Source organism: Oncorhynchus mykiss, chromosome 16 (genome assembly GCF_057628025.1).
Source record: "Oncorhynchus mykiss isolate SJ-2025 chromosome 16, ASM5762802v1, whole genome shotgun sequence".
NCBI classification, from domain to species: domain Eukaryota; kingdom Metazoa; phylum Chordata; class Actinopteri; order Salmoniformes; family Salmonidae; genus Oncorhynchus; species Oncorhynchus mykiss.
Window position 1 is genome coordinate 8,536,027 of NC_143037.1, and position 20,028 is coordinate 8,556,054.

At 43.2% G+C, this 20,028-nt stretch overlaps 1 protein-coding gene across 4 annotated transcripts in view; it reads right to left on the bottom strand.

Annotated features, from left to right (window-relative positions):
- The window catches only part of LOC110491311 (uncharacterized), a 117,233-nt gene that overhangs the window by 81,794 nt on the left and 15,411 nt on the right, over nt 1-20,028 (bottom strand). For all 4 annotated transcript variants that reach the window (XM_036946091.2, XM_021564672.3, XM_036946090.2 and 1 more), the window contains exon 4: nt 10,706-10,807. In XM_036946091.2, coding sequence (XP_036801986.2) covers nt 10,706-10,807 — 102 coding nt within the window. The remainder of the gene's footprint in view (nt 1-10,705; nt 10,808-20,028) is intronic.

Genomic DNA, 20,028 nt, shown 5'->3' on the forward strand with positions numbered 1-20,028 from the left:
CCATGCGGAGATCTTCTGTTCACTTACTCTGCGTCTCACAAAGACACAGCAGTTGGAACCAAAAATCTCAAATTTGGACGCATCAGACCAAAGGACAGATTTCCACCAGTCTAATGTCCATTGTTCATGTTTCTCAGCCGAAGCAAGTCTCCTCTTATTATTGGTGTCCTTTAGTAGAGATTTCTTTGCAGCAATTCGACCGTGAAGATGATTCAAGCAGTCTCCACTGAACAGTTGACGTTGAGCTGTAGCTGTTACTTGAAGTCTGTGAAGCATTTATTTGGGCTGCAATTTCTGAGGTTGGTAACTCTAATGAACTTATCCTCTGCAGCAGAGGTAACTCCATTCCTGTGGCGGTCCTCATGAGAACCAGTTTCATCATAACGCTTGATGGTTTTTGCGACTGCACTTGGACAAACTTTCAAAGTTCTTGAAATTGATCGTATTGACTGACCTTCATGTCTTAAGGTAATGATGGCCTGTCATTTCTCTTTGCTCATTTGAGCGGTTCTTGCCATAATATGGACTTTGTCTGTACATCATCCCCTCCGCAACTGATTGGTTCAAATGCATTAAGAAGGAAAGAAATTCCACAAATTAATTTTTAACAAGACACACCTGTTAATTGAAATGACGCTGGTTGAGAGAATGCCAAGAGTGTGCAAAGCTGTCATCAAGGCAAAGGGAGGTTACTTTGAGGAATCTGAAATATAAAATATATTTTGATTTGATTAACACTTTTTTGGTTACTACATGATTGTATATGTGTTATTTCAGAGTTCTGATGTCTTCACTATTATTCTACAATGTAGAAAACAGTCAAAATAAAGAAAAACCCTTGAATGGGTAGGTGTGTCCAAACCTTTGACTGGTACTGTATGTTTACCTGCGTTAGAGAGAAAACACAGGTGGCAGTTAGCTAGCTCTGCAGCTACGCAATTAACACGTTCCCCATTTTTCACTATCACACACTTCTCCCTCAATCCCAACATAATATCTTCTCCCTCTCCGTATTCAGCTGAGAATGCACCACCTGAGAGCGACAAAGAGGGAGATACCGGTCTCTAAGTGGGCTCCCGAGTGGGGCAAACGTCTAAAGCATTGTTTGTCAGTGCTAGAAGCATCACTACAGACACCCTGGATCGAATCCAGGTTGTATCACAATCAGCCGTGATTGTGAGTCCCATAGGGTGGTGCACAATTGGCCCAGCGTGGTCTGGGTTTGGCCCGGTGTAGGCTTTCAGTGTAAATAAAAATGTGTTCTTAACTGACTGCCTGGTAAAATGAAAAAGTGTGTTAGAGGAATCTTGCCCATGGTCCTAGCTGATAATGAGTGCTCTGGCCCCATTGATCACTGATTAACATGCCACTCACTGGGTATTTTCCACAGCGCTCATCTGGCAGGTCAGTGACAACACTACCCAGCATCTTTGGAGACTATGCTGTGTATGGAGGCAGAGGAGGAGGAAGAAGGTGACTGATTGGGTTGACATTTAGAGAGTGTGTCATATAAATGAACAAAGATGGGATCTCTGTGGTTTGTGTGTCTTGACATCGTAGGAGGCTCTTCCTGTTTGTTGTTTACAGTATGTCTTTGTCTCCTTGACGACACTAGCGAAGCTTTTAAGATTCATGGGGGAGGATGTTTTGGTCTGAGGCGTCCGGTTTCTTAATCATGCACTCTGATGGTTCTGTATGTCGTTATTCTATCAAATCTGAGTCATTTCAAATCTGATTCATTCCAAATCTGATTCAACTGCATCTTGGAGATGAGTGTTTTAACGACAGTGGAAGTTTTGGGGCAATGATGGAATCATCATAATTCTCAGAATAAAAACTAAGAAAGATTTAGAAGACAACTATTTGTCAATATGACACAACACAACTCCAGGAATGTAGAAAATGTCCTTTGGCAGTATTCCTTTCACTCGCACCTCTATCCCTCTGGTTGCTCTGAAAAGGCATTTTCCCCATTTTTTTCTTACTTAATGTTCTGTTTTTAACTTATGATACTGAAAAATCAACTTCTAGTCTGGGTAAAAGGAGAGTAGTGAATGTACTCATATACTGTAAATTGTAGACTATATATGTTGAGAATTCACAGTAAGCTCTAAAAATAAAGAGAGTTGCACACTCTATATATAAACTCCCAGTAATTTTGGGGGTAAATCACCAACATTTCGGCATTACCGTGCCTTCATCAGGGCAATGGCATAATTGCTTGCACCAAGTTATGTAGACAAACAGTGCAATTAGTGCAACTAATGACAACAGTGGTTGGCGTGTCATAATTATTAAGTTGATTACAATGACTTGAGCGAAACTGTTAAAAAACAACTTATAGCACATTGAATATATTAGGCTATTGTTATCATATGGAGACATAATTAAATAGTGTACATAATATTAGCATCAACATACATTATTGTTTAATTCAATTTCACATACATACTTAATTGTTTTTCATTTCATTTCTTTGATACATGTAATTTTTTTGGTTCAACCATATTGCATAATTAGCGTCATCATATCGGGAGAATCCTGGACAAGCTATCTTCAATATTGCGACCACGCTTACAGACCGCCAGTAGGGGTTCCTTGAAGAGAGATGTGCGATTGTTTTGTCTAATTGCAGAATATGCAAGTGCTTTTTGAGGATTGCTTTAATTTTCTCCAAACACTTTGTGTACTCGGTGCAAAAGACTGTTGCGTTGTTTTTCTTATTTGGTTGAAAATTCACAGTGAACACAACAATATTAATTAAAACTGTCCACATCCAGATATACTTCTCCCACTGTACTGACTGGTATCATCATATCCACCAAAAAAACAATCATCCACTGCCATGAAAACCAATTTGAGTCCATCACCAACTGGAATCACCAACTAGAATTAACGCTGGGCTTGACGATGTAATTAGGTAATACATAAATAAATTACGTGGGCGTGTAGTCTTTTGTCTAAAGTAATGACTTGGCTGAATGTTGAATCCTCCTCGCTGACTGGCATATGGAAGTGGAAATGAAAATGGCTGTCTTCAACCAATCAAAGTCTTCAAGTTGAATTTGAATGCTTTGTCGAATTTGCATGCATAGCTAGCTGTCAATCCATCTGCTCTCTGGACTGTAACTGAAAATTTCAATCAATCAAGGTGGAATGTAGTTTTAATTTCTTCCCGTAACCGAAATGGCAATTTCAATCTGGCTACTGAGTGCTAAGCTTTGTATTCCCTATGGACCTCCTAGCTTGACTAAATATATGTGACACGTCTGAAAGACTCCGGTATAATGTGACAGTGATGTACTGTACTGATTGTGTTCAGGACAGTCACTGGATAAGGAAAAAGGCTAGTCAATACATAAAGTCCTGTACTTGTGACATGCTTTGTATTATTTTCTACTTTAGGTCACAGTCATGACTACAGTTTGTTATGGGAGACTTGCAAATGCATTGCATCACCACTACTGTAGGAAGCAGAAAGACTAGAGCGGCTCTGATTTGCTCCGTGTTCAGGAGATATCTTACAAAAAAGTTTCTTAGAATTTCTGGGGACTTGAAGATCAGCTCAAACTGAATTGTAGATGTATCTTGGATCATAGTAGCTACATCAACCGAAAATGTCTACTGCAATAGCATGGCTGAATGTTACCATTCACGGAATACAAACATACTTTTAAAAAATCTATTTGATAAATAAAGGCTCTATGTAGGGAATGGGGTTCGCTTTCGGAGACAGTGCAGGACAAAACAACAAAAGCACAGGAATTCAAAGGAGGCATCTTGGTCGTCCAGACAGATGGCGTTGGAGAAAGGAGTGTCCCACTAGGCACAGACGTTAGTTCAACCTCCACATTTGGTTGAGTTGTCTAACTAAAGTGAATATAACCTGAAATCAACAAAAACGTTTTGGGATTTAGGTTAAAAGTTAGGTGAAAAAAATACAAAGTTCCCTTATGTTGATGACTTTTTGCAAATCCAATTAGTTTTCCACGTCCATTCAATGTCATCACATATAGTTTGGGTTGAAAAGACATGGAAACAACGTTAATTCAACCAGATTTTACACAGTGTTGTCTGTCTCTCAGAAAGATAAAGTCCGGATAGAGAGAGAACGGTAGAGAGAGGCGGAGAGAGAGGCGGAGAGAGAGGCGGAGTCGGGGCCAGCATGTCCCTAGACTACTGAACAGATGGCTATTCACCCCTCAGAGAGAGGAGGAGAGAGAGGGGGAGAGAGAGGCGGAGTCAGGGCCAGCACGTCCCTAGACTACTGAACAGATGGCTATTCACCCCTCAGAGAGAGGAGGAGAGAGGGGAGGAGTCAGGGCCAGCACGTCCCTAGACTACTGAACAGATGGCTATTCACCCCTCAGAGAGAGGAGGAGAGAGAGGAGGAGAGAGAGGAGGAGTCAGGGCCAGCACGTCCCTAGACTACTGAACAGATGGCTATTCACCCCTCAGAGAGAGGAGGAGAGAGGGGAGGAGAGAGAGGAGGAGTCAGGGCCAGCACGTCCCTAGACTACTGAACAGATGGCTATTCACCCCTCAGAGAGAGGAGGAGAGAGAGGGGGAGAGAGAGGTGGAGAGAGAGGGGGAGAGAGAGGCGGAGAGAGAGGAGGAGAGAGGAGGAGAGAGAGGCGGAGAGAGAGGAGGAGAGAGAGGAGGAGTCAGGGCCAGCACGTCCCTAGACTACTGAACAGATGGCTATTCACCCCTCAGAGAGAGGAGGAGAGAGGGGAGGAGAGAGAGGAGGAGTCAGGGCCAGCACGTCCCTAGACTACTGAACAGATGGCTATTCACCCCTCAGAGAGAGGAGGAGAGAGAGGGGGAGAGAGAGGTGGAGAGAGAGGGGGAGAGAGAGGCGGAGAGAGAGGAGGAGAGAGGAGGAGAGAGAGGGGGAGAGAGAGGCGGAGAGAGAGGAGTAGAGAGAGGCGGAGTCGGGGCCAGCATGTCCCTAGACTACTGAACAGATGGCTATTCACCCCTCAGAGAGAGGAGGAGAGAGAGGGGGAGAGAGAGGCGGAGTCAGGGCCAGCACGTCCCTAGACTACTGAACAGATGGCTATTCACCCCTCAGAGAGAGGAGGAGAGAGGGGAGGAGTCAGGGCCAGCACGTCCCTAGACTACTGAACAGATGGCTATTCACCCCTCAGAGAGAGGAGGAGAGAGAGGAGGAGAGAGAGGAGGAGTCAGGGCCAGCACGTCCCTAGACTACTGAACAGATGGCTATTCACCCCTCAGAGAGAGGAGGAGAGAGGGGAGGAGAGAGAGGAGGAGTCAGGGCCAGCACGTCCCTAGACTACTGAACAGATGGCTATTCACCCCTCAGAGAGAGGAGGAGAGAGAGGGGGAGAGAGAGGTGGAGAGAGAGGGGGAGAGAGAGGCAGAGAGAGAGGAGGAGAGAGGAGGAGAGAGAGGGGGAGAGAGAGGAGGAGAGAGAGGAGGAGAAAGAGGAGGAGAGAGAGGCGGAGAGAGAGGAGGAGAGAGGAGGAGAGAGAGGGGGAGAGAGAGGCGGAGAGAGAGGAGGAGAGAGAGGAGGAGAGAGAGGAGGAGAGAGAGGAGGAGCGAGAGGAGGAGAGAGAGGCGGAGTCAGGGCCAGCACGTCGCTACAAGAAGAGGAAGGCTTTTAATTTGCCAAGCAAGTGGCAAATTGTTCATTATTTTCAGATGTATTTTCAAAACTCACTTGTAATGCCCCCTATCTTGTGTTCAGAACCTTTTGATTGTGAATCCATTCATCTTTCACCCTCGAGTCAGTCATGCAAGATCTACGTTTTCTGTGAAATACCATAAGAATATTTCAGCCTAGTCCCCAATACATCAGATAACTGATTGGCTCACCACACCGTGCTACTTTTTTACAGTAGCCAACTGCTTTACGTCAGCCCTATCTCTGAGGATTTCTTCTACGTATGTACTGTATAAGGATAATGAAACTGGAGGACACACTTCTCAACATAAAATGTATTATACATGTCAAGTTATAGTCAAATACTGTATGGACAATTATATTTACCGTCTGCTCTTTCTATTCAGTACTTAGAAAAGTTTGGAAATGTCTATATTGTATTTTTGCTATTGGATTAAATAGTAGTTAAAGTGACTACATACTTGTGAAAATGTAGAACATATTTGTGAAAATATAGTAGGTACTTGTGAAAATGTAGTAGATACTTGTGAAAATATAGTAAGTACTTGTGAAAATATAGTAGGTACTTGTGAAAATGTAATAGATACTTGTGAAAATGTAGCACAAACTTGTGAAAATTGCTCCAAAGTTGTATAAACTGTAAGAGTGAGCTGAAACAAGAATCCAACAGTAGAAGGCAACTCGGGACACGCAGTGAGAACAGACACGCAGTGTGTGTGTGTGTGTGTGTGTGATCGTGCGGGCGCAAAACCACAAATCAGACTGTTTGACAAGAGAATCAGTGTCTCTGAGGAAAGCTATTCTACAGTCTAACCATCACCCTTCTCTCTATGTTTCACACACACACACACACACACACACACACACACAAACCCGGTGTTGTGGTGGACCCAGTGTTGTTGTGGACCCAGTGTTGTGGTGAACCCAGTGTTGTGGTGGACCCAGTGTTGTGGTGGACCCAGTGTTGTGGTGGACCCAGTGTTGTGGTGAACCCAGTGTTGTGGTGGACCCAGTGTTGTGGTGAACCCAGTGTTGTGGTGGACCCAGTGTTGTGGTGGACCCAGTGTTGTGGTGGACCCAGTGTTGTGGTGGATCCGGTGTTGTGGACCTGGTGTTGTGGTGGACCCAGTGTTGTGGTGGACCCCGTGTTGTGGTGGACCCAGTGTTGTGGTGGATCCGGTGTTGTGGACCTGGTGTTGTGGTGAACCCAGTGTTGTGGTGGACCAAGTGTTGTTGTGGACCCAGTGTTGTGGTGGACCCAGTGTTGTGGTGGACCAAGTGTTGTGGGGGACCCAGTGTTGTGGTGGACCCTGTGTTGTGGTGGACCCAGTGTTGTGGTGGATCCGGTGTTGTGGACCCAGTGTTGTGGTGGACCCAGTGTTGTGGTGGACCAAGTGTTGTTGGGGACCCAGTGTTGTGGACCTGGTGTTGTGGTGAACCCGGTGTTGTGGTGGACCCTGGCAGGCACACACACACACACACACACATTCACACACACTCACTCACTCACTCACTCACACACACACACACGCTCACGCTCACGCACACACACACACACTCACACTGCCTGTAATTAGCAACTAAACACACACACACACATACACACACACACACACACACACTCACACACACTCACACATACACATTCAAACACTCACACTGCCTGTATTTAACTTCTAAACACACACACATATATATACACACACACACACACACACACACACACACACACACACACACACACATACACATACTCACACATACACATACTCACACGCACTGTAATTAACTAGCCAAACAGACGGCAGCTTATTCAACATCAGCTAGATCACGATTCACAGTTTGGTTCTGACTAACTCAGGAAATGATGTTGTGGTCTTGGTTCAATAGCGTGACTCAGTAGTCTGTTCTAGCCTTTAGCCACGGCCCAGTACAAAATCAACTGTTTCCCTCCATTTTGGAGACTAATGTCCAGAGACCTGAAAGGGCAGGCTTGGGTAAAGCTAATCACTGATCTCTGCTCAGCTCAATATCCCCCGTTCGTTTTCTAAACATTAGCGGGACGTTAATTGATATCGAACAATGACAGAGAGAGACAGAGTAAAAAAAGGCACAACGGAAGAGAAAGAAAGAGGAGAGGGGTGAAAGAAGACAGAGGAAGAGACAGAAAGAGGAGAGGGGTGAAAGAAGACCGAGGAAGAGGAGAGGGGTGAAAGAAGACCGAGGAAGAGACAGAAAGAGGAGAGGGGTGAAAGAAGACCGAGGAAGAGGCGAGGGGTGAAAGAAGACCGAGGAAGAGAGAGAGAAAGAGGAGAGGGGTGAAAGAAGTCGGAGGAAGAGAGAGAAAGAGGAGAGGGGTGAAAGAAGTCGGAGGAAGAGAGAGAAAGAGGAGAGGGGTGAAAGAAGACCGAGAAAGTGGAGATGGGTGAAAGAAGACCGAGAAAGGGAGGGATGTACAACCTAGATCTACTGTCACCAAACATAGTTTGTTTGTTTGCATATTTTTGCAAGTTAGCCCAGGATATTTGTTTTTGTATTCTACGTGCTAAGATCCCAGTCTGGAAATGTGCTTGTTCGGCAGCGAAAAATATCGGACAACCCATTGTTACAAAACACAAATGCAACCGCAGAAATCTGGGATACTAAACCATACACCATACTGCCTCACAAACATACAGCTTGGGATGGAAGAAGACGGGAGAATTGCCTGTGATTTTGGGAGAGAGAGACTAAAAAAAACTAAAAAATAATCCTAGATATATAATCTAGCAGTGATTCTCATAATTTATGTTTCATGGGGGAACTACAAAGAGGAGAGAGAGAGGGAGAGAAAGACTGGATGAATACCATTGTGAACAGTCCTGCCTCGAGGGACCACAACACACTGAGACACAAAAAAAGGAGCAAAGTGAACAATAAAGGATTTTTCTCTCAATAGAACAACAGAAGTGAAGTAGAAATGCCCCTCTGTCTTGTCCATCTCTCCATTCCTCTGCAGTTGGTTGGCCGAGCCAAACCGTGACACCTCTCGGTGAGGAAGAGAGATATTGATTTATTGGAGCATCACCTGATGCTGACCTGGTCCCATTCCAAGCCTCCATCCGTTCCTCCAGCCTAACAGAGAACAGGGTTTATGGGCAGGCAACAGACCAGACGTCAGCCAAACCCAAGGATAAATCTTTACTGTGTAAATCTGCAGAGCCGCACAGATTAAATCAATGACAGATTCCTCATCTGATGTAATTAATATGATGAACATGGAATCAGGAAGTTTTGACAGCGTGAAAATAGATTGTATGAATCTCCCAGTGTATAATAATTTATATAACTTCTCCTTTTGGCTCTACTGTACAGTCCAGTACTGCTACCGTCCAAAAAGACTGCTGCTACCACCTAAAAAGACTGCTGCTACCACCCAAAAAGACTGCTGATACCACCCAAAAAGACTGCTGATACCACCCAAAAAGACTGCTGATACCACCCAAAAAGACTGCTGATACCACCCAAAAAGACTGCTGATACCACCCAAAAAGACTGCTGATACCACCCAAAAGACCATAAATCATGAGGACGGACAACACTTGGCTGTGTGTTGACTTCATGGAGTTTCCGATGTAACAGATGGAAAATACTTCTCCAGGTGGAACTGTATATGTAGAAGCTACAGTTTAGCTAGACAAAGTGCAGGAGATGGACACACACACACACACACACACACTGGCGTACCACACACTCCCGCACCCCCCACCACACACACACACACACACACAATTTGAGCAGCATTGACCAGCAGCAGGTTAAGCAAGTTGCATGACATATCCATAGTGTGACATATAGGCGGTAGATAGAAGAGAATGTATCACAACAGGCCAGTCTACTGATCACTATTTAACACACGGGGAAACTCAGAGCCGAGCAAATGACAACCGTCTGGAGGGTGTGTGTGTGTGTGTGTGTGTGTGTGTGTGTGTGTGTGTGTGTGTGTGTGTGAGAGAGAGAAACATAGAGAGAAGGGTGATGGTTAGACTGTAGAATAGCTTTCCTCAGAGACACTGATTCTCTTGTCAAACAGTCTGATTTGTGGTACTGAAGCACAGATAGCTACGGATTCCTATATGCCTGGAAATATTGAATATACCCCAATGCCGATAATGATGCATAACAAAGCCAAGTTAGCAGGTTAGAAGGTAAAGCACTTTGGGTTATAGAGAGAAAATGCTGACGTCACCCAGGGGGTGGTGGAAGATAGAAATTAGTGTCTGGTAGGTTACAGAGAGAGAGAGAGAAAGAGAGAGAGAGTCAGAGACAGATAGAGAGTGAGAGAGACAAAGACAGAGACAGACAGACAGACACAATGAGAGAGTGAAAGAGAGACAGAGAGAGAAAGAGAGCGAGAGAGAAAAAAAAATAGCAACAGGGAGAGAGCGAGAGTGAGGGAAAGAGTGACAGAGAGAGAGAGTGACAGAGAGAGAGAGTGACAGAGAGAGAGAGCGACAGAGAGAGAGAGAGAGCGACAGAGAGAGCGAGAGAGATAGAGAGAGAAATGGAGTCAGAGAGAGAGGGAGACAGAGAGAGTGAAATAGAGAGAGCGAGAGAGAGAGAGACAAAAAGGGGGGGAAGAGAGATAGAAAGAGGGAGGAAAGCTGAAGAGAAGTATAGTACCAGAAGTATAGTACCAGAAATATAGTACCAGAAATATAGTACCAAAAGTATAGTACCAGAAGTATAGTACCAGAAGTATAGTACCAGAAATATAGTACCAGAAGTATAGTACCAGAAATATAGTACCAGAAATATAGTACCAGAAATATAGTACCAGAAGTATAGTACCAGAAGTATAGTACCAGAAATATAGTACCAGAAATATAGTACCATTGTTGACTCAGCAGAAGGAGACTCTTGGTCTGATCTGTGTATGGAGGGATAGTGATTGGTGGATAAGAGGTTGGATATATTTGTATAGATAAGATTTGTAAGGGTAAGAGGTTAGATAGAGGTGGATAGAAAAGATTAAAGATTATATAGAGCAAGAAAAATAAGATCTAGAAAGTACTGTACCTTTGGGCTGGCCGCGTCCCAACGTGACAAACCCAGAGGAGATGAAGGTATGGAGGTCGTGACCTCCACTGCTGCGGACACTCTCCTTCCCGTAGTGGAGACCTGCAAGAGCCAATCACAGAGTCAGGATTCTTCCAAAGACTGCTTCAAGCAAAGCTGATTTTTCTACTGATTTAATACATTTTTGGTTTAAACCTCTTCTGCTCTTCTTTGGAACCACCACCAAACTTCAGACACTATGTCATACATTAATTCTCACTATCACTGTTGCTATCAGAACAGTTGATCATTGTCCCATTAAACTACAAATGGAAGAAAACTAGTCTTCAGATCCGGAAACAACTAAATATCCAAACCTATTAAAAAGCTATAGATTTTATCGGGTCACAGGCAAAGACCACTGTGAACCCAATCATGCTTCACTTACCAGAGGTTACCATAGCTTCGGATATCATGTCTTAGGTCTACCCTGCTGGGAACAGATATCATGTCTTAGGCCTACCCCACTGGGCACAGATATCATGTCTTAGGTCTACCCCACTGAGAACAGATATCATGTCTTAGGTCTACCCCACTGGGCACAGATATCATGTCTTAGGTCTACCCCACTGAGAACAGATATCATGTCTTAGGTCTACCCCGCTGGGAACAGATATCATGTCTTAGGTCTACCCCGCTGGGCACAGATATCGTGTTGCAAGGACACACAAACACTGCCTGCGTAACCTTTATCATGGGCTTGCCACATTCCTGACCCCAGCAGGCGTTCTGTGAATGTAAAAGCTCTCGTCAACCACCCTTCTCCTAATTCCTTTCCCATCTCATTAGGTGAGACAGCGTGAAGCGTCGCGAGGGAAAAGGCTAGGCGTTATGAATGTATCGTGACATAAGGATACGTGACTTTCACCTTCAACGGTCACCTTTTGCATGTGAAAGATGTATAAGGTGATAAAGGTACTGTACCGTTCACAAGTGAGAATAATGTTTTGTTTCTTCGATCGTACCTTCTCTAGTTCCTGGCTCTACGTTCTTTTGTGAGCAGAATAATGTGAATAATCAGATCATTTCATTATGGAATGAGTGGGAGAGGTGTTGTCGTGTAGCTCAGAGGGACTGGCAAGGTTATTCATCTCCAAGGGCGATGAACCTTTACCACAGTGAGGCAGACAGAGGTCATTTACATGGTACAGTGTTGTCAGCTCGCTGTCTACTGTGGAGAGGGCATGGTGACATGGTGACATGCACGTAATCTCTAGCATATACTCTCTCTCTATATATATAAATATCTCCTCCCTCTCTCCCGCTCTCTGTTTCCATCTTTTTCTCTCATTTTCTCTCTCTCTCTCCCCCTTTCTCTCTCTCCTTCTCTATCTTTCTCGCTTTCTCTCTTTCTATATTTTCTCTCTCTCATCCTCTCTCCCCCTTTCTCCCTCTCTCCCCTCTCCCTCCTTCTATATTATCTTTCTATATTCTCTCTATATATTCTCTCTCTCTCTCTCTCCTCTCCCCCCCCCTCACCCTCTCTATCTCTCTCTCTCTCTCTCTCTCTCTCTCTCTCTCCCTCTAAGTCTCTTTCTCTCTCTTTCTATATTTTTTCTCTCTGTCCCCCTTTCTCTCTCTCTCTATCTCCCTTTCCCCCTCTCTCTCTCCCCCTTTCTCCCTCTCTCCCCCCTCTCCCTCTCTCTCTCTCTCTCTCCCCCCTCTCTCTCTCTCTCTTTATCTCGCTGTCTATATTTTATCTCTCTCTCCCCTTTATCCCTCTCCCTCTCTCCCCCTCTATCTCTCTCTCTCTTTCTCTCTCTTTCTATATTTTATCTCTCTCCCCCTTTCTCCCTCTCTCCCCCCCTCCCTCTCTCTCTCTCCCCCCCCTCTCTCTTTCTCTTTCTCTCTTCCTCTCTCTCTTTCTCTCTTCCTCTCTCTGTCTATATTTTATCTCTCTCTCCCCCTTTCTCCCTCTCTCCCCCTCTCTCTCTCTCTCTCTCTCTCTCTCTCTCTCTCTCTCTCTCTCTTTCTTTATACATTTCCTCCCTCCCTCCCTCTATCTTTCTCTCTCTTTCTATATTATATCTCTCTGTCCCCTGTCATGACGTTGGCCTGGGGGTAGGTTTATGACAGTCATAAATACCTCTTCCCCCTTTTTCCTCTATCTACCCTACTGATGTTAAATTTGCAAACCCCTTGTTTAACATAGAGATTCTGGGAACATCAGAAGGTGGGGGGAAATGAACTATATTCTGGTAATCCGACCAATTGAACATATGCGGTGGTACTTAATGAATATGATGTCAGTTCGGTTGTCAACTGAGACATTCTCATCAATGATAAGATGACATAAACTCTACAGTGGAAAGTCTACACATCAGAGTTATCGGATTCACATGGAATTGTTGTTCAATTTAAATGTTTGAATATGAAATTATTCGTGATGGGATGAAATGCGATTTTAGCTTCTAAAATGTGAGAATTGGGTTTTCACAAGGTTAGGGTTCTGCTCAATCAGTGGCCCGCCCCTGTGAAGAGTCATGGGTTATAAAACTTTTCAGACACACCCTTCTCGTTCCACTATATAAAGCCTTGACAACAATATAACCTGCTGTTCCGAGGATGTGAGGATGACGGTCCGATGTCAGAATGGTTCAGATAATAACTACAGAACGAAGCAAACATCAGCGTGAGCTTTGGTTGCGAATGGTATGAACTTTGAACTCTTATTCACTACAGAAGTGATACCTCCTAGCCGTTGAGTTAGCAACAGCAGCTGCAAACGCAGGTTAGGAAGGAACAGACAGAGTATCCCGTCTATCACACAACAATATTACTACAACGTATCCAATTGACCACCAGAGACATTCTTCAAAGGACAAAGGACTCGGTTGGGCAACACGGCCTTCCATCTACCACCAACCTACCGAAGCGCAGCTCAGAGTAAATATTTATTCCATTTTCCTTTTCCAAATGGGCGGTAATTTAGAATGCATAAGATACTGTATTTACGATAGCACAGCTTCGCCCTTTGTTCCTCAGTCTTCCCGCTCTTTCACTCACACCCAGCCCCTTTTCTTTTGTGTAACAAGCTGTCATATCTGTTCCACCCGCTAGGGACGTTTTCCTTTATGACGTAATTTGTAATCAAGTTATGATTAATTATGTGTATGTGTAATTCTTTGTGATTAGTTAGGTATTTAGTAAATAAATAATTAAACCCAATTTTGCATTGCTGATTCAACTTGTTAGACAGGGTTCGTGAAGATAACCAAGAATGTACAACTTTCAGATGAGACTGAATTAAGGTGACGATTAATATTGACTGCTATTGATGTAAAATATTACTAGGTCTTTAAGAGTTTATTCAGAAGGTAACAGCTCTATAAATATTTTTTCGTGGTGCCCCGAATCTCGAGTTAATTACATTTACATGATTAGCTCAATCAGGTAATATTAATTACGGAGAAATTATTTTATAGAATAGCATGTCATATCACTTAATTCGGCATAGCTAAAGACACGACACCCCCTTTACCCCTCTCTCTCTCTTTCTCCCTCTCTCTTTCTCCCTCTCTCTCTCTTTATCTCTATTTCTGTTTGTTTCTCTCTCTCCCCCTTTCTCCTTCTCTCCCCTCCCTCTCTTTCTCTATTTTATCTCTCTGTCCCCCTTTCTCTCTCTCCCCCTTTCTCCCTCTCTCCCCTCCCTCTCTCTCTCTAAATATATTTTATCTCTCTGTCCCCCTTTCTCTCTCTCCCCCTTTCTCCCTCTCTCCCCTCCCTCTCTCTCTATTACTCTCTCTCTCCCCCTTTCTCCCTCTCTCCCCTCCCTCTCCCTCTCATTCCCCCCCCCTTTATCCCTCTCTCCTCTCCCTCTCTCCTGCCCTTTCTCCCTCTCTCCCTTCCCTCTCTCCCCACCTTTCTCCTTCTCTCCCCTCCCTATCCCTCTCTCCCCCCTTTCTCCCTCTCTCCCCTCGCTCTCCCTCTCCCTCTCTCCCCCCCTTTCTCCCTCTCTCCCCTCCCTCTCCCTCTCTCCCCCCCTTTCTCACTCTCTCCCCTCCCTCTCTCTCTCTCTTCCTTTATACCTTTTCCTCCCTCCCTCTCTTTCTCTATGTTCATAAATCACCCCTGCAGAATAAGCACTCATCCTTTGTAAGAACCAATCTACCCATGTTGAACTGTACAATACTGTACAAACCTACAATACTTTTTTTCACGGCAACATTGCTTGACCGCTCATAAAACAAATGGGTTGAAAAGGGCTGTAAAATACTGTTACCTTAAAATCAGACATAAATGCATAATGATTCCATTATGCAAAATAGCCACTACTTTAACAAGAAGTAATTGTAGGTTTCTACACTCAAAGGTCTTCATAAGATTAATTACAACCTCATACCTGCAACGCCACCGACACACCTCTCTCATATTCACAGAGAAGTGGATTCAAATGAACCATGTTGACACAGTCGGCATAGAAATACTCCTCTTTAAATGTAAGTGATGATTATCAAAACCACAAGGAGAGAGGAAGGAGGGAGGGAGGTCACTGAGAAGATGTTATAGCCATGCAATTTTCTGATTAATTGGTGGGAGATTAGGAAAACAGAAAATGTAGAGGGCAGAGTGAATCTGGTTATGAATCGTATCTTAATTAAACTAATTAAATCATAGTTTAGTAATCCAGGCAAAACTCATGCATGCTGTCCTGAAAATCTCTCCAAGCAATAAACACAGACGTGTAACAAACACACACACACACACACACACACACACACATATATGTTCGCAAAAATACATGCACACACTCAGAAACTAAAGGGCTGAGGGAAATGTACCAAGGTCATGTCAAAGCGCGGGTGTGTAAAAAGCAGGAAGGTTACATTGTTACCATGTGCATATATACTGTACACTCTTAGAAAAAGGGTTCCACAAGGGTTCTTCAGCTGTCCCCATAGGAGAACCCTTTTTGGTTCCTGGTAGAATCCCTTCTTGTTTCCAGATAGAACTATTTTGGGTTCAATGTAGAACCCTCTGTGTAAAGGGTTCTACATGGAACTCAGAAAGGTTCTAGCTGGAACCAAAAACAGCTAATGGATATGACCTAACAGCTAGTGGATGACTGTATAACCTATATGTTATGTTATATTGTCATCCATTAGCTGTTATGTTATATTGTCATCCATTAGCTGTTATGTTATATTGTCATCCATTAGCTGTTATGTTATATTGTCATCCATTAGCTGTTATGTTATACAGTCATCCATTAGCTGTTATGTTATATTGTCATCCATTAGCTGTTATGTTATATTGTCATCCATTAGCTGTTATGTTATACAGTCATCCATTAGCTGTTATGTTATATTGTCATCCATTAGCTGTTATGTTATATTGTCATCCATTAGCTGTTATGTTATACAGTCATCCATTAGCTGTTATGTTATATTGTCATCCATTAGCTGTTATGTTATATTGTCATCCATTAGCTGTTATGTTATACAGTCATCCATTAGCTGTTATGTTATATTGTCATCCATTAGCTGTTATGTTATATTGTCATCCATTAGCTGTTATGTTATATTGTCATCCATTAGCTGTTATGTTATATTGTCATCCATTAGCTGTTATGTTATACAGTCATCCATTAGCTGTTATGTTATACAGTCATCCATTAGCTGTTATGTTATATTGTCATCCATTAGCTGTTATGTTATACAGTCATCCATTAACTGTTATGTTATATTGTCATCCATTAGCTGTTATGTTATATTGTCATCCATTAGCTGTTTGTTTGTGTAGCAGTGTCACTATTGAACTTTGAATGTCAGTGAAACTGTTGTTGTTTTTGACTCACAAATAGGACCACTGACCCTAAAATGTTACAATATGGATACTGGGCAGAGTGAAAACAGCTATTCTCCACGCGACAATAAACACGACTTCCTCTCATCGTACCTAATTAGACAACAACAACAAATCCTGAAAAACTCATTATTCAATGAAGTTTCTCTTTTTTCCCCTTTGTTTCTTTACTTCAAACCGTTTTAAGGTACAAATCTCTGCAAGGCCTCTAAAAGAATCCACTCTCAAGGACTTTTCCTTGTTGTGGCTGCAGGGTGCATCGTGTTTACCCGAAACCTGCCTCTGAAACGTACAACAACAAGCAGAGTGGATAAGAATATAAATAGCAGCCTGCTCCGTGCACCGCATGGTTTCCTATTCTGCTGTCTGCACTGGATCTGTTTTGAAGGAATATACTGTCTCGTTCTAAAAATGCCCGGACGGCGGATGTTTTTTTTTATTTTTTTAGCAATGCACCAAGGATACCCACGATACACCTGACCTGCATTTATAAATACTCTTGAGTGTAATTTAAGGGAAAAAATATTGTTGGGGGTTTTATTGTTGTGATGCGGAAAGCTACTAGACAGCATTAGAAAACGTCAAATAGGGGGTGTATACATTTGTCCTTTTTCACTGCATGAACAAGTGGGTAACCTGTATGAGTGTGTTGCATATCCCAACTTCCACTGAGACATCCTTGGAGAGTGGGGCCAACGGCCAGGTTTTAAGATCAGAGGGGACAGTGTGTCATTTTATCGCTTGGCTCAGTCTCTCCAGACCTTTAGCTCTAGTTGTCATCTGATCCCAGACCTTTAGCTGTAGTTACACCTGGTTTACTAGGACTCTGTCATCTGATCCCAGACCTTTAGCTGTAGTTACACCTGGTTTACTAGGACTCTGTCATCTGATCCCAGACCTTTAACTGTAGTTACACCTGGTTTACTAGGACTCTGTCATCTGATCCCAGACCTTTAGCTGTAGTTACACCTGGTTTACTAGGACTCTGTCATCTGATCCCAGACCTTTAGCTCTAGTTACACCTGGTTTACTAGGACTCTGTCATCTGATCCCAGACCTTTAGCTGTAGTTACACCTGGTTTACTAGGACTCTGTCATCTGATTCCAGACCTCTCAAACACACGAGTGGCCAGTCTTGGAAGGCTGCAGTGTGTGCGCAGGGTGTAGAGGATTGTCTTTCTTTCTAAATGTTCTATCTCTCTCCCCCTCTCTGCTGTACTACCTTAGTCCATACAATATTAACTCCCAATTTATACACACACATTACCGATGCCTTCTCTCCTCTGCCTGTCACTGCGTGTCATGTCCAAGCTCGCCGGACTGCAGGATCCTCAGTGGAAGGAGAGCTGGGCTGGGCTAGCCTACGCTGGGCTAGCTAGCACTAACAATGTTTGTGTGCAGGAATACAGGCAGGCAGACACACAACCAAACAGGCAGGCAGGCAGGAAGGCAGAGATACAGATAGATAGACAGAGAGAGAGAGAGAGAGAGATTCCTGACCTCCACTGAGTATGACTAGCCATAAGGTCACAGTGAGCAAGTCAGCCAGTCGGGTAGGTAGGAGTAGGACTGTTTTGGTGACCGTATTACCATATTGGTCACGAGTCATGACTGCAGTCAAATTCCATGTGACCGTTTAAGAATGGTAATTAGGCTTCTCCAAGCTCTGATGCTGCTGATGGTCATTAGCAGCATACTAAACGTGCTGACTGCCTGGTACTCAGCACTCTATTGTCCCTCGAATCACTCTGACATCAATATAATATAATCAAATATAAATCAACACTTCATGAGAGCCCATGAGCTCATGTTGCGCAACATTTCTATAGGCTATGCAATAGTGTGAGTTTTGATGGCCTCTATTAGAAAGATGAGGATCCCATCGGCTTTCTGTAGACTAGGCCTACAATATTTATTTCTCAACCTTCCTAATATTAAGCACATTGCTTATATTTAAAACAGGAGTATAGCCTACCTGGCTGGCATGAAAATTAACCACGGGAAAAATTTCCTCCATTCGCTATTTTTTCCCCTGTTCCGAGACATGTGCATAATAATGGTCCATTCTAAATCTAAACTAATTTCTCACATATATTATTTAGTATATGTAAATACAAGACTAAATCAAGAATAGTCTGATGGGTGACAATATTAGCCCATCATTGTGAATGATGCCCAGCTTAAGGCAAGAAACAGCTCGTAACTTTTTTTTGCAACTTTTTCAATACATAGTCGCACACCTCATGTAGCCTAGGCCTATATGTTTTGAAAGCAAACCTCCGTCTTGAGTCAGTACTGCCATCTATTGGTAAACATAAATATACCAGGTTACTACAGTTTGTATCACAACTAAAGTGGTCAAATAACATCTTAAAATGAAGCACATTAATCCTATTTACAACCAGTGTAGAGCCTAACTGGCATACATAGGTGGCGTGTGAGTTTCAAGTTTGTGGAAGATACTTTTCAACATAAAAAATAAACCTTTATAATAAAGCATTACATGCATAATCACATTTGCGGTCACATTGGAGAATTATGTTTTCCCGCTAATTGCATTTTGGAACATTTGCGCTTATAGCCTGCTGCCAAGTGCACATTGCTGCGCTTATAGCCTGCTGCGCTTATAATGGGAAGAAATAGCTAATAGCTTATCAACATTTTAAGCTAAATGTTCTGATCTGTTGCATCATCTTCTTTGATTTTAAAAGTGTTTTTGATGCTAGCGGTTGTATTAATTTGGAACTGTTTCATCCCATAACTGTCCCAGACTATGTTTGGAGTAGAAGGACAAGTTGACCAATAGAATAGGGAGATAGTAGATTGACATAGGCTAGTGCTTTTGCTGCTCGTTAGCCTTATTCATCTTGTAGGCAGAGGGAAAGTAAACATAGACAGCTCTAACATCTTCAATATGCGCCTCGGAATTCGACAAGGAGTCATTTGCTTCACCGATGTGTCTGTCTTCTCTTGTAGCCTACTTCGGAGCTAAGATGCCTGTGAGAATGACCCAATCACATTGGCTAATTAGAATTGAGATATATGAGAGAACCATGTGAGTGAGAGGTGCCCGGAAGAGAAGGGAATTGTCATTTTTATATTCAGCCCAATAGCACAATGGCCACTGGCCGCCAAAGGCATGGACTTTTCTAGGGGGCATTAAGGCCACACAAGGGGGATGCCACCAGGAAATACGAGGCATTGTCAAGTGCTTGTCAAATTGTCAAAATGAGAGACTGATGAAGTGTGTGCAGCCTGCGCAAAAAAAAACAAATGATGAGACTTTATTCAAATCATCATTAGAGTTGCATCATGCAGCCTTAGAATGCATTAAAACAAATTTAATATATAGCGCAACATTCGTATCACAACTAAAGTTACACAAATAACTCAAAATGAAGCATATAAGAGGACCAGTTTCTTTGTTAACCCCTCAACACAGAATAGCCACATGTTCGTATTCCCTCATAATTAGTTTG